The 13,606-nt window shown below is 40.4% G+C and overlaps 1 protein-coding gene across 2 annotated transcripts in view; it reads right to left on the bottom strand.

Annotated features, from left to right (window-relative positions):
• LOC122917592 (FRAS1-related extracellular matrix protein 1-like) overlaps window positions 1-13,606 on the bottom strand; it is a 78,859-nt gene that overhangs the window by 37,084 nt on the left and 28,169 nt on the right. For both annotated transcript variants that reach the window (XM_044265636.1, XM_044265637.1), the window contains exon 8: window positions 5,767-6,181. In XM_044265636.1, coding sequence (XP_044121571.1) covers window positions 5,767-6,181 — 415 coding nt within the window. The remainder of the gene's footprint in view (window positions 1-5,766; window positions 6,182-13,606) is intronic.

The raw sequence follows: 13,606 nt of genomic DNA, 5'->3' as shown, positions 1-13,606 counted from the left end.
CACTGAGGATGAGAACCATGTAACTAAGTGAGTAGACTCAGTTTGCGGAGATATCGAATGGATGGGCAATCACTCATGAGCTCGAGAAGCACAAAGGCTCAGACCCCGCAAGGGGCCTCATTCAGGTGTGGTAGGAATCTCGGTCCATCTTGCAAATGACTGTCGGAAGTTAGGGAAGGAGCAGGTTTGAATGATAAGCACAGTCGGCCACTCATACTAGACAACTGGTACGGGACCATGGTGCCTATTCCTCTTACTCCCATCTGTTCGGGTCTTAACTTCATTTATCCCCAAATGATACTGTTGCAAATCTTGGTTCACCCTAGCTAAGGAAAGAGTAAGTGCCATGATAAGACTTGTATAGTCTGGTAGAAGATGATATAATAAATTATTATTCAGCTATTTTAATAACCAAGGTAGGAGGCACTGAAAATAAATAATTTCCACAACTGAATGTGAACTGGTAAAAAACCAAAACCAAAACCAAACCAAACCAAAACAAAACAGTAAGCTGTGGCAGAGGAGATGACTACAGTACCGCTTTTGTTCATCTGTATGTTCATACAGACATAGACAAAATTCTGGGAGCACTGACATAAACCTGTTCAGTTGCATGGGGTGGGGGAAATATGAGGTTTCATTATGTATTTCTACATGGAATTTTCTAACAATCAAATATTTTTTTCTCCCTTGCAGGTTGGCAAGTTTCTTTTTTTACTACAAGAATAATCATACATCATGTTGGTAACTGTTTGGAAGAGCAGGCATTTTTATCTTTTGCTGGTAGGGGTGCAAATTAGTGAAAATTTTCTGGAGAGAAATTTGGCATATGTATATATATAACAAAAGTATATATACTCTGATCAAAACTTTCATTTTTTTGAGTATGTCCTGCAGAAATAATTAGATGTGTACACAAAATGTGTGTGGAGATTACATATATATACATATATATGTATATATATGCATATATATAAAAATATACACACATACACATCTATACATATATATGCTCATTAAATATAATTTATAATAGTAATTCACAAAACAAATCCATAAAACTACAAGTCCAACAGGGGATTTACAAACCATCTCTACCTGACACTGGGTCTTATTCAGCTTTTAAAAAATTATGTTTTCAAAAAAGATCTAATGACATTAGGAAATTTTCATAACACAATGAAGGGTAGAAACAGCCAATATGCTTGATAGTATATCTCATACCCTCCTACTTTTTTAATTGCACAGAATAAAAGAATGAAAGGCAGTCACCAAAAGTAGTTATCTTTTTTTGCTTTTTTAAATTTTGTTTATTTGAGAGAGAGACAGGAAGAGAGAGCATGAGCAGGGGGAGGGGCAGAGGGAGAGAGAGAAGCAGACTCTGCTGAGCAGGGAGCCTGACTCGGGGCTCCATCCCAGGTCCCTGGGGATCGTGACCTGAGCCAAGAGCACATTTTTAACCGACTGAGCCACACAGTGCCCCAAAAGTAGTTATCTTTGAGTGGTATGACTGTGAAGGACTTTTTTCTTGTCCCTTTCTGTAGCTTATGAATTGTTTACAATAAACAATTATTTTACAAAGAAAGGAACAACAATTTTTGAAAGTTACAGCCATTCTCCTCTCCTAAAAAGTGCTCACGACAACCTCGGAGCTGCGCAGTTGGCTGGGAGGCGGGGAGTCACGTAGTTATCATGGCCTTCTGTGGGAGAAGCCGCTTTACTCATGATGGCCAGGAGGCCAGTAGGAGGGATGGCGAATGGCAGGTGAGAAAAATAAAAATACTCGGAGCCAGGAAAGAAACCCTCAATGTTAAAACCAGCTGAGTGCAGGAGTGGGTTTATGTTGCATTTTCCTTAAAAATTAAAGTGTTACAAAAGGAATAAATGGGGAGCCCCTGGATGGCTCAGTTGGTTGAGCAACTGCCTTTGGTGCCAGAGTCCCAGATCGAGTTCGGCATCCAGCTCCCTGCTCCGCTGGGAATCTGCTTCTCCCTCCGCCCCCTGCCCCTCTCCTGCTCTCCCTCTCATTCTCTTTCAAATAAATAAATAAAATCTTTTTCTAAAGATTTTATTTATTTTTTTAAATCTTTTTAAAAGATTTTATTTATGACAGAGAGAGATAGTGAGAGAGGCAACACAGCCCGAGAGCTGGAGAGGGAGAAGCAGGCTTCCGGCTGAGCAGAGAGCCTGATGAGGGGGCTCAATTCCAGGATGCTGGAATCATGACCTGAGCCGAAGGCAGATGCTTAATCGACTGAGCCATCCCGGCGCCCCAAATAAAATCTTAAAAAAAAAAGAGAGAGAGAGAGAAAGGAATAAATGCCTGTTGTGATTTGTTTTAAAATATATATTATATATATTTGAATTTCTTTATATTTAAATTTTTATATAAATGTATGTTATATACATGTATTTTATATTTAAGTTTTCTTATATATTTAATATATTATATATTAAAGTATTTAACATATGTAAAATATATTTTTAAAAATATTTAAAAAAAACTCTGGTTACATAGTCTCCCATTGTGTCTTCGGTCACACTTGCCCCTAATCCCATTAAACTTCTTCATAAACAGCTCTGGCTTAGTAAGTCAGAGGGATTTCAAAATATCGAAGTCCAAGCCATTTTTTTTTTAAGAAAAGAAGGCTACATCCTTTAGAACTTGTGCTGGATTCACCGACCATGATCTCAGACACAGGTAAACCATAGAGGGCAGCGACACTGGTCCTTGCTCCCTTACCCCCAGCCCATGCCCATTTAGAGGAGTGCAGGACTCATTGAAGCATGACGGCGGTGTCCTGGTCACACAGCCATGATTTCCTACAACATGGGTGTTAGGTTGTGCATGTTTCAGCGAAATGCAGCTGTGTTTTACACTTGTAAAGTCCGGTGGCTTTGCCTTTGGTTCCACTCAGGATGGGACCAAAAGAGTAGTACACCCACACTTGACAGATTTATTTGGACCAACTTGTGACTCAGTGGTGGACATTATATTGTCTCACCAAAGAAGCTCTTGAAAGCAAGATTTTGAGGGGCATCTGTCACTTAATTCCTAAACTGCCTGACCTCTCTGCACTGAAAGACCAGAAAATTCAGGGGAATTATGGGAGAAAGTTTGAGGCTGTCCCTGTCTACAATAATTTTATTTTATGGGGTGCCCGGGTGGCTCAGTGAGTTAAGCCTCTGCCTTCGGCTCAGGTCATGGTCTCAGGGTCCAGGGATCGAGCCCCATATCGGGCTCTCTGCTCAATGGGGAGCTGGCTACAGCCTCTTCTCTGCCTGCCTCTCTGCCTACTTGTGATCTCTCTCTCTCTGTCAAATAAATATATAAAATCTTTAAAAAAATTTAATTTTGGGGCACCTGGGTGGCTCAGTTGCTTAAGCATCTGCCTCCTGCTCAGGTCATGATCCCACAGTACTGGGATCGAGCCCCACATCGGACTTCACCCTCTGCTTGCAGCTCCCCCTGCTTGTGCGCTCTCTCTCTCTCTCTCTGACAAATAAATAAAAAATATTTAAAAAAAATTTAATTTTATGACAAAAAATACCTTGTGCTTTGGATTAAAAAGAACTTTCACAACATATATCCAACATTCTCCAATCAGTAAATTCTGCAACTACCACGAGATCATTCGCTTACAATAGCTATGCTCTGTAAGATGAGTGTTGGTGTTGGGACAGGCCTGATTTAAGTTCTGATACTTCTTCTAAATTCTACTCCCTTTTCCTTCTCTACTCTGCAGGGTAGGAAGGAACTTTCCTGCCTGTACTTAGAATGTGTAAGTCCTATAAATTTGCAGCATAGTAGACCAAGAAAAGTATTATTAGTTGGACAGTACAGTTACATTTCTCTACCTAGAGTGGGCAGTCAGGAGTCAGGAAAAAGTATATTAATAGGTTGAAGAGTGGGATGAGACAAATAGCAATTAAGATATATAATTAAAAAAATTTTTACAATATACAAAGTACTTCTTTCGTACTGATGACATCAGGACCTTATCTCTTCTCCCAGTGCATCATAATTTTATGACATTTTTCTGGACCTTCCTAGAGCCAAAGACTCATCCTGCATCTACTCTATGCTACCATGACTCCCCATCTTTCTACTCAGATCCCACTTTAGATAGAGACTGTGATAGTTCATTTTATGTGTCAACTTTGCTGGCTAGAATGCTCATTGTTTAGTCAAACAGCAGGCTAGGTGTTGCTGTGAAGGTATTTTTTAGTTGTGCTTAACATTTCAGTCAGTTGACTCTGAGTAATGTAGATTACCCTCCATAGTGTGGGTGGGCCTCTTCCAATCAGTTGAAGACTGATTAAGAGCAAAGACTGAGGTCCCCTAGATAGGAAGCAATTTTGTCTCCCAACTGCCTTTGAGATTGAGACTTGCAACATCAATTCCTGCTGGAATTTCCACCCTGCTGGCCTGCCTTGCAGATTTTGGACATGTCAGACTCTACAATCTACAATGGTGAGCCGATTCCTGAAAATAAATCTCTCTTTTTTTTTCCTTTTCTCTTTCCCTATATACATCCCATTTGTGCTGTCCCCCGAAAACCGCTGACCAATACAGAGACTAAAGAGCAGGGAAAATTATGATTATTTCACATAATCAGAAGGTACTGGGACACGTAAATTTATCTCTTCTACGGTTGGCAGAAGTGTGTAGAACAGGATAAACTACATCCAAAGAAAGTGGAGTCAAGGGTGATGAATTTGATTAAAAAAGGAAAAACACCTTATGCCCTCCCCAAATCATCCTAATAGTCAATATAACTGTGGCAGAGCAGTGCCAGAGGAAGGGCACAGAACTGGGGGTCAGAAAGACCATGGGTCTTTATATGGTTTTGATCACATTATTGAGCTTGTGAACTCCTAAACACCTATTAAGTGCAGATAATAAAACTCCCCTCTTCCTGAGAAGGAAATGAGCTTTATGTGAAGTGGGTCCGGCCCACAGATAATGCTCTAACCCTCGCAGCTACTACAGTTGTTTTCCCGTCATTATTTCATGTGTAATATTGATGCTGCCTTGTACTTTTCACGTATTCAATCGAAAACCATTGAAAAGCTACCAGATGATGCGAACCAATAGGTATCGTCATAATAGAACACTTAGATATTACAACAGTAGTTACAAGATATTGAATATCTACTACATTTCAGGCAATATACTAGTGCCTGCCATATCTAATTTGATTTTGTTCTCACCACAATGCTGTAAGGCATGGTTTTCAAAGGAGGAAAGGTTGAATCAGAAGAGCTAAAGGACTCCCTTAAGGTCATACAGCTAATAAATGACAAACCTAGTCAATAAATTCCAGCCTAGTCAAGTCTGACTCCAAAGCCCATGTTTTCTGTTTCTTTTGGTCTTGTCCTGGACTCTTGCAACTGTCTTGTCCATATGCATAAGCCTTGCATTAATATGTCCATATCAATATGCCTGGCGTGCTGTAGACCTACCCCACAGTACATATTTGAATAAGAGAAGGAAGGTTGGGATGCTTGGGTGGCTCAGTTGGTTAAGCGCCTGTCTTCGGTTCAGGTCATGATCTCAAAGTCCTGGGACTGAGCCCCGCATCAGGCTCTCTGCTCAGCAGGGAGTCTGCCTCTCTCTCTGCCTGCCACTCCTGCTTGTGCTCTCTCTCTGACAAATAAATAATAAAATCTTAAAAAAAAAAAAAAAAAAGGAAGAAGGAAGGAATGGAGGAAAGTTGTTTTCTCTACATATGCGGCAATGACCAATGGGCTCATCATACTTGCCTGGATGGCGAATGAAACAGGTTCTTGGCCCACTCTTCCCTCCACCACAAAGCCTTGGTTCGTCCTATCTGTGGCCACAAAGGTAAAGCAGTCAGCCTGGGAGTCCCCTCCCAGGTGCCTGTAGGCCACATCCCTGCTGTCCACATCCTGCTGAGTGAAGTTATGTTGAAGTAGCACAGTCCCCCGCAGGTAAAGTTGGCCATGTTGCGGGAGCCGGGCCAGCACGAAGGTGAGGTTCTCTGCTGGAGTGTCAGGGTCAGTCAGCTGGAGGAGGTCAGGGGAGAGCAGGCCCGTGGCCCCTTGAGCCAGTCTCAGCCCCCTATTCCTGGTCACCACAGGTAAGGCTCTATCCACAGGCTCCAGTATGATCTCAAAAACCTCGTGTTTGGTCTGCAGGCCATTGCTGATGATGAATCTGGCAAAGAGAGGCAAGGGCAGCCTTCAGCATGGAATCTTGTGGAATCTACTGGAATGAAATGATAATAATACACACCTTTTACTAAAAGACATGTTGTGCTGGAACTCAAATGAAAGCCCAAGGGCAGATCCTTCAGAAGGATATCGTTCTATCCTTTAAACCAGTCACGAAGTAACACACAAATTACCTACAACATTCTACACCCGAAAGTGTTTTTTCAACAATGTGGCATACTCATGTGATAGAACAGCCTCATTCTGCCAGTGGTATTTCTCAGGCTCGTCAACATTTAGTAGAATTCCTAATTTTTGGTAGATTTTTGGTAGAATTTTTGGTAGAATTTTTGGTAGAATTTAGTAGATTTGGTAGAATTTTTGGTAGATTTTTGGTAGAATTTAGTAGATTTCTTGCATGAGTTGGAAGAGTACATTCATTTTATATGTTTATAATTTTTCAATTGTATTTTCTTTGTAGACATTTTCTTTGTAGACATTTTCTTTGTAGACATTTAATGAGGTAAGCTTTTAAGACATAATTGGGGGCCAATTCAGTGATTAATTTTAGCAATTTCACTTTATTCCTGTTTTTTTTGTGGTAAATTTATTATTTTTTTTCAAGTTTTATTTATTTGTCAGAGAAAGAGAGAGAGAGCCCAAGCAGGGGGAGTGGGAGAGGGAGAAGCAGGCTTCCTGCTGAGCAGGGAGCCTGATGTGGGGTTTGATCCCAGAACTCTGAGATCATGACCTGAGCTGAAGGCAGATGCTTAACTGACTGAGCCACCCAGGCATCCCTTTGTGGTAAATTTCTTAAGAGCAGATCATATTACTCAGTCATAATATAATCCTGCCTAACTCATCTCCCCTCCCCGGGCCTCATTTTTACCCTTTTAGAAAGTAAAAGATTAGACCAGATGATTGCAAAGGATCATCTAACTCTAAAACATCATATGATGCTCTAATCCCTCAAATTTTTCTTGTGCTTCTTTATTTGCCCCTTACAATATATATGGGAGTTACACCAGACAAGGATTACTTACCTAATTTAAAGAAAAAAATACATATATCAGAAAGGTACAGATGTAGTGGGAGATCATAAGGCAGATAGGAGACAAAGCTGGGAATGGAACTAGGATTCCGGATCCCACACCTCCTGCTCTTAAAGGGTTTTTAATACAGGCCAGTTTAACAAACCACAAAGACAGACTTGTGGTACCTGAGCACCACCACAGAATGCTAGAGAGAAAGTTCAAACGATATCAACTCAAGGTAGACAAAATCTCTCACACACCCCTGGATTTGTGATACCATAATGTGCTTTTGATTTCATTGATCACTAAATCACAGTCCACCCACCGCTGCCAAGGGCAACACGAAAACCAATCAAAATGATCTTTAGAACGTGTCCATGTGTATATTTGACTTGAAGGGCAACTGGGAGTATGGAAACTCCAAGAAGTTAGCTAATCACTGCTCTCAGTGGAGTTGATGAATTCACCATAGACCAAAGAGGTGTACTTCGAAATAATCCTGGAGTTCTATCTGTTAGTTTTTCTCCATGTACTGTGGTTGTTAGAAATACTCATGGAGGAGATACTCTTATATTCCACAGATGTAAAAAAAATGTTTTAGTAGAATATAACCTGGAATTACTTAAGAATTTTCTTTGGATTTTTTTTTTTTTAAACTAGAGAAGATACGAGGTTTATATTTATTTTGCTAATCTGACAAATTTGACTGACAAGTTCTTTATTCTTTGTAAAATGTGTCTTGTCCTTCAGGGTTAAAGGGTTGATTGCTTTGCCTTTGTACAGGAGACAACCTGAAACCAGGTTGTAGGAGCACAAACAGTCAACCAGCCTGCCTGAGGCAGAGGGCTCAGAGAAAGGAGCAGCTGGACAGACAGGAAAGGAACAGGAGTTTGGCCGAGCACAGATTTTACTTTGAAGGCTAAGCTAAAATGTTTGAGCTTTCTAATTATCTAGTTGATAAGACTGCCTACAAGGAAAATACAATGTCATACAAAGAAAAACCAATCTATTCCTTTCTGCTAAGTGAACTCACTAAGTGGAATTTTACAAATAAAGCAAATTTTTGACATTTCACACAACTTGACTTATAAAGAATTTAACCCGTTTTTCTTTTTTCTCTCCATAGCATTATTTTTACAGTCTGGATCAAGATTCTAGCTTTAGAACTGTACACTGAGCAAAATCACAATTTCCTTAAAACAAAACAATCAGCTGTTCTTTTGTAAAACTAAATGTTTACTAAGTCTGTTCTAAGCAAATAGGACAATTTCATGGCTGTATCATGAGTGTTTACAAAATTAGTTATTTTTGAAAAAGCAAAAGGAAACACAGCCAGAAAAATATCTGTGTGTTCTTCATCTTTGTACTTATTAGTCCCTTTGGCAATTTCAAATGTCAAGTGATCTGCATTTTTAAGATGAAAATCATGATCTAAAAAAAAAAAAAAAAGAAGAAAAAAGAAAATAATGATTTCTTAGGGAGAGCTTTTCGTGGAATTATGCTTTTATTCCGTTGTTTTCCTGTTACTTTTTCAGCTCTCCTTTGCTGGAGCCTATCATCTAACCCAAAGTAATAAAAAAAAAAAAAAAAAAAAAAAGAGGAGACGAGGCATTCTCTCAGTGTCTGCAATTTCTCTTTTCTCCACTTCACCCTTCCAGAAACATGCTTCACGCCTCCCACTTCAAATAGAGTGGGTCTCTACTCCTTATCAGACTATCAGACCCCTATCTCACAATGTGCTGTTGTGGAAAGTTTTTAAATCAGCTGTTTATAGTTTAGCACAAATTTAAGCCAAAGGACATGCATTTTTTTTTTTTTTAAGATTTCATTTATTTATTTGACAGAGAGAGATCACAAGTAGGCAGAGGCGGTGCGGGAAGCAGGCTCCCTGCTGACTTGATCCCAGGACCCCGAGATCATGACCTGAGCGGAAGGCAGCAGCTGAATCCACTGAGCCACCCAGGCGCCCCCAAGGACATGCATTTTTAGCATTAGTATTAATCAGAGAAATTAAGGAATGTGTACCCCATTAAAAGCATGTCAAATATGGGTGGAGAAAAAAAGGGAAAGGAGGGGTGAGACAGGGATCAGAGGTAAGGAGTGTCAAGGGGGCTGGAGTGAGTCACAGGGGCGCATTCTGACTTTCCCCAATGGAGACTGAGTTCTGAAAACACCTCGAAGCTCGGCCTCAGGATGGCCGTAATTATCTACCAATGCATGACCTGCGTGAGGACACTGAAGCTGTCTTCAGATTCAGGCTGTCCATCTCAGACTCCTCCCTGCCCGATGATGGGGAGCTGACCACGTCGGAAATCGGCAGCCTGCCATCAGACAGATGGGACTGAGGGCAAGGGAAGCCAGGGACCATATAGGAGTAAGAAATATGTTTACTGAGGCCAGTGTTCCCAGCTGGGACACCGAGGCAGCTGTCTGTGCTGACGGAAAGCTAATAAACCAGTGGCGAAAAGGATGAAATTTCTAAACGTGACCAGATCAAACACCTCCTTCCACTTTCACGAGTAACAGTGGAAACTAGTCAAATTATCGGAGGGAGACAGGGTGAACGGTCATGGTTGCCTTCCCAGTCAAAACAAGCCTAGCAGAACAAGGGCACCAAGGTCAGTGCTGTTCGCGTCCGCCAAGGTTGACCAGGTGATCCTCCAAATGCTCTCCCCCACCGCCCCTGAAGAAACCTTCCAGATCTATTTTCAAGTTTTGAAACAACAGTGCCATTGCGACGATGGCGTCCATTCCAAGGTTAAGAAGCTGGTGGTATCAAGGGGGCAGCTTCTTCTGTGGATCCGTTTTTGTTTCATTTCCCCTATTTAGCCTCCCTGAAAAGAGACACCACCAGGATTGACCACTGTCCTCATGAAATTTGGGGAATGGCTCTCAGATTTGTCTGGGGTGCCTGCCTGGTCTGATTTCACCATTACGGTGGTGCATTCAGGCTTTCTGCGTTTCCTGGCAAGAGAGTTGGCTGAAGAATCTGCCATCTGTCATGGCATTTAAAAGATAAAAATGGAATCATAAATAGAGCCAGTTCCTCAGGAAAAAAAAAAAAAAGTCCAGCCAGCATGTCAAAATGGAGGACATTAGCATGTTCTTTTAGTCCCCGGCTGCCAGCCGCTGAAGTCAGCTTGCTAATCACTTGGTGTCATCTGTCCTCGAATGTGCTGCCAAATCCTTCTTCCAGGCCGGCAGCACCAAACAATGCAGGAGAAATTTATGATTCACAAAATATTTTTGCAGAAGGTAAGATCTGACCATTAAGCTCCCCCGTTTAATTAATGCTGCCATATCTTACATTAAAAAGAGAAAGGGGAAAACATTCTCTGCCACAGAATTTATCTCTTCTACCCAGCCAAATTCCTTGCCAGATTTAACAGCAAGCAACATAAATTGAGGTGATTAGACTGGTTGCATCTATTTAATTTTTAAAAGCACCACGATTGCACACTTTCATTAAGACCAGCGCTCAGCTTTGGGTTAGATCCACCTGACAAACAACACGGCAGCCCATGAGTGGGGGAGTGAAATGACAAGATTAAAACATGGGTCTGGGGCAGATGTTAGGCTCCTCCATTATAAATATGTCAGACTGCTGGCCAAACATCAGAATGACACATTGAGGAGGTTTCTTCCCACAGGTGCATTTTCTCCATGAATTTTTGGTACAATAAAAAAAAGTCTCTTAAAAATGAGATCTTCTCCACAGTTTGGCTGATACTCAGTGACAACAATGTAGATGACTTTCTATGCCTCTTGGAATCTTGGTTTTCTCATGCATAAAATGGGACCAAATCATCTCTCTCAAGGTAGTGGTGTAGGGCTTAAGGAAAATGATGGACAAAAAAGTCTAGCACACTGCCTGACACATCACAGGTATTCAAGCAATACTAGCTTTCCTCTGCGTAAATGAAGGGATTGGACTAAATCAGTGTCTTTTGACCCCTGTTTCCTAGGTTCAAACAACATCTTCATAATTTTTGCCGTATTCTTCTACCACCTATACTCTTATTACTATTTTGCTTTAGATCAACTCACTCTTGTAGTTAAACAAATGTATTTAAGAGAAAATCTTTTAACTAGAAAAGCTGAAAATATTTACTACTAAAAACTTAATCCCATAAATACTGCAGAAATAAATGCAAGAAAATGATGTTTTTAATTCTAGCTAGGAATTGTGGTCCAATGGCTTGGAACCCAAGGCCAGTATTGTCTGTTAAAAAGGAAAGCAGTGAACATTGAAGAGCTGTTGAAACCAAAGGAGCCCCAGCCTGAGATTTCTTTCTTGAAACAATAAGGAGGATTGACAGGACGACAAGGGAGTAGTTTCTTACTCTGGATTCCCTGTCACTTATTGCATTCTCCCTGTACCAACCCAGGTCATTTTGCATCTTTGTGTAACTATTAGCCCAAATTACTCACTCTGAGAAATAGAGCCACAGGCTTTTTGCTAAAAGAAAATCCTGCCCAAGAGCCCAGCGTACAAAACAAACTAAAAACAATAAAAACAAAACAAAACATAAAAACAACAATTAAACACTAAAAAAACCCCGAAAGCTTTATCAGTAAACTGGGGTGAGGGTCCCAGAGCCTCACCAATTCAATTCCTTCATGTTCTGTCTCCGGGAGGCCCCAAGAGGGCTTTTGTAAATCCTCAAATCTCCATAGAATTTTCTTGGAACAATGGACTGGACCAGACCAGTGATTGCTAGTCCAGACTGCCTCAGAATCTTCTGGAGAGCTTTGAAAAATACAGATTTCTGGCCCAAGACTGGATTTAGCAGAGTCATCTCTCTGGAGTGAGAGTCAAGAATGTATTTTTATCAATCTTCCCAGTAAATCTCTTCAAGATCTAAATATTTAAAAAATTCTTGGGGCACCTGGGTGGCTCAGTCAGTTAAGCATCCGACTGTTGGTTTCGGCTCACGTCATGATCTCAGGGTCGTGGGGTCAAGCCCACCATCGGGCTCTGCACTGGGCGTGGAGCCTTGTTAAATTCTCTCTCTCCCTGTCCTTCTGCCCCTCTCCCTCTAAAACAATAATAAATAAATAAAATTAAAAATTCCTAGGATAAATGATTTCTAAAATGTCATCTTGTATGACTTTCTATGAATGTGGATTAGGAAATTTTTAGAGTATCTTCAATCCTCACGTACAGAAATTTTGTAATTCATTCTCTACTCCTCAACACCATCTGATTAATATCTAAGCTTGATTTCCGAACATCTATATTTATTCATTGGCGGGGTCACTGTTTCCTCCAAATGGTTATTAACGTCTTCCACAGACTCTCCCATGGGCACTGACCGGGGAAAGTGGGAATGGACAGGAGTAAGCAGTTCCAGAAATGGGTGTAAAATTAAAAGCCCTAAATCTGATATACATTGATTAAGCCAAGAAGCATCCAACCTCCATAAGTAACAGGGGAAGAAAGAACAATCATAACTCTTCTTTGTAATTTCTTTCCTCCAAGATTAATCTTGGTACTGTAAACATTGTCAGAAAAAAGGGGCCAAGGAAAGAACATAATAAACAATGATAAGAACAATAGTATCAATAATAATAGTAGTAGTAAGAGCAGCTAATACTTATTTCATTCTTCTTATGTGCCACATATTTTTCTAAGTACTTTACATGCATAAACCCATTTATACCCCCCATCACCCCTGCAAAACATGTCCTATAAGCATCATTTCCTTTCACAAAGAGGACACAAGAGCACAGGAGGAAGTGTGATTTGACCACAGAGTGGTAAGTAATGAAGGTGGTAACTGACCCCAAGACTGTGTCTACACAGTCTACACACAGTGGTAGAGAGTGTAATGTCTACAACTCTACTACTTCTAGGGTGAAAGAACCAGCATGAAAAGGAATCCCCATATCTGACATTTTAGTTAATGCTTAGCAACACTCAAACATTAAATTATTATTTGGATATTGATCAACCAAATGATTATCTAGTTATTAAGGACATGTTGTCAAGAGGAAAAAAAAAAAAAGAAAATACAAGTTCAAATTTCCCCCAATTTTTTAACAGCTAATTATCTTAACCATCTTTCCAAATCGTAATTCCAAGAAGGCATGCAAAATCATCTTTACTGACATTTAAACAATGTCTCTCATAGCAAACATACAGAGTTTAGAGAGAGAAAATATATGATGGTGATAAGTGCTACATTTACATTAATTTATAGTGCTCTTTTGAAGATTGTATTTTTTTAAGATTTTATTTTTAAGGAAACTCTACAGCAATTGTGAGGCTCAAACTCACAACCCTGAGATCAAGAGTTGCACGTTTTACTGACTAAGCTGGGCACCATATTGGAAGCTGTATTCTGACATAGTGAAAACTGTACTAGGGGTCAGAAGCTCTTCAAGTATGGCAA

Source organism: Neovison vison, chromosome 9, assembly GCF_020171115.1.
Source record: "Neovison vison isolate M4711 chromosome 9, ASM_NN_V1, whole genome shotgun sequence".
NCBI classification, from domain to species: domain Eukaryota; kingdom Metazoa; phylum Chordata; class Mammalia; order Carnivora; family Mustelidae; genus Neogale; species Neogale vison.
This window is presented reverse-complemented; position numbering and strand designations above follow the sequence as displayed.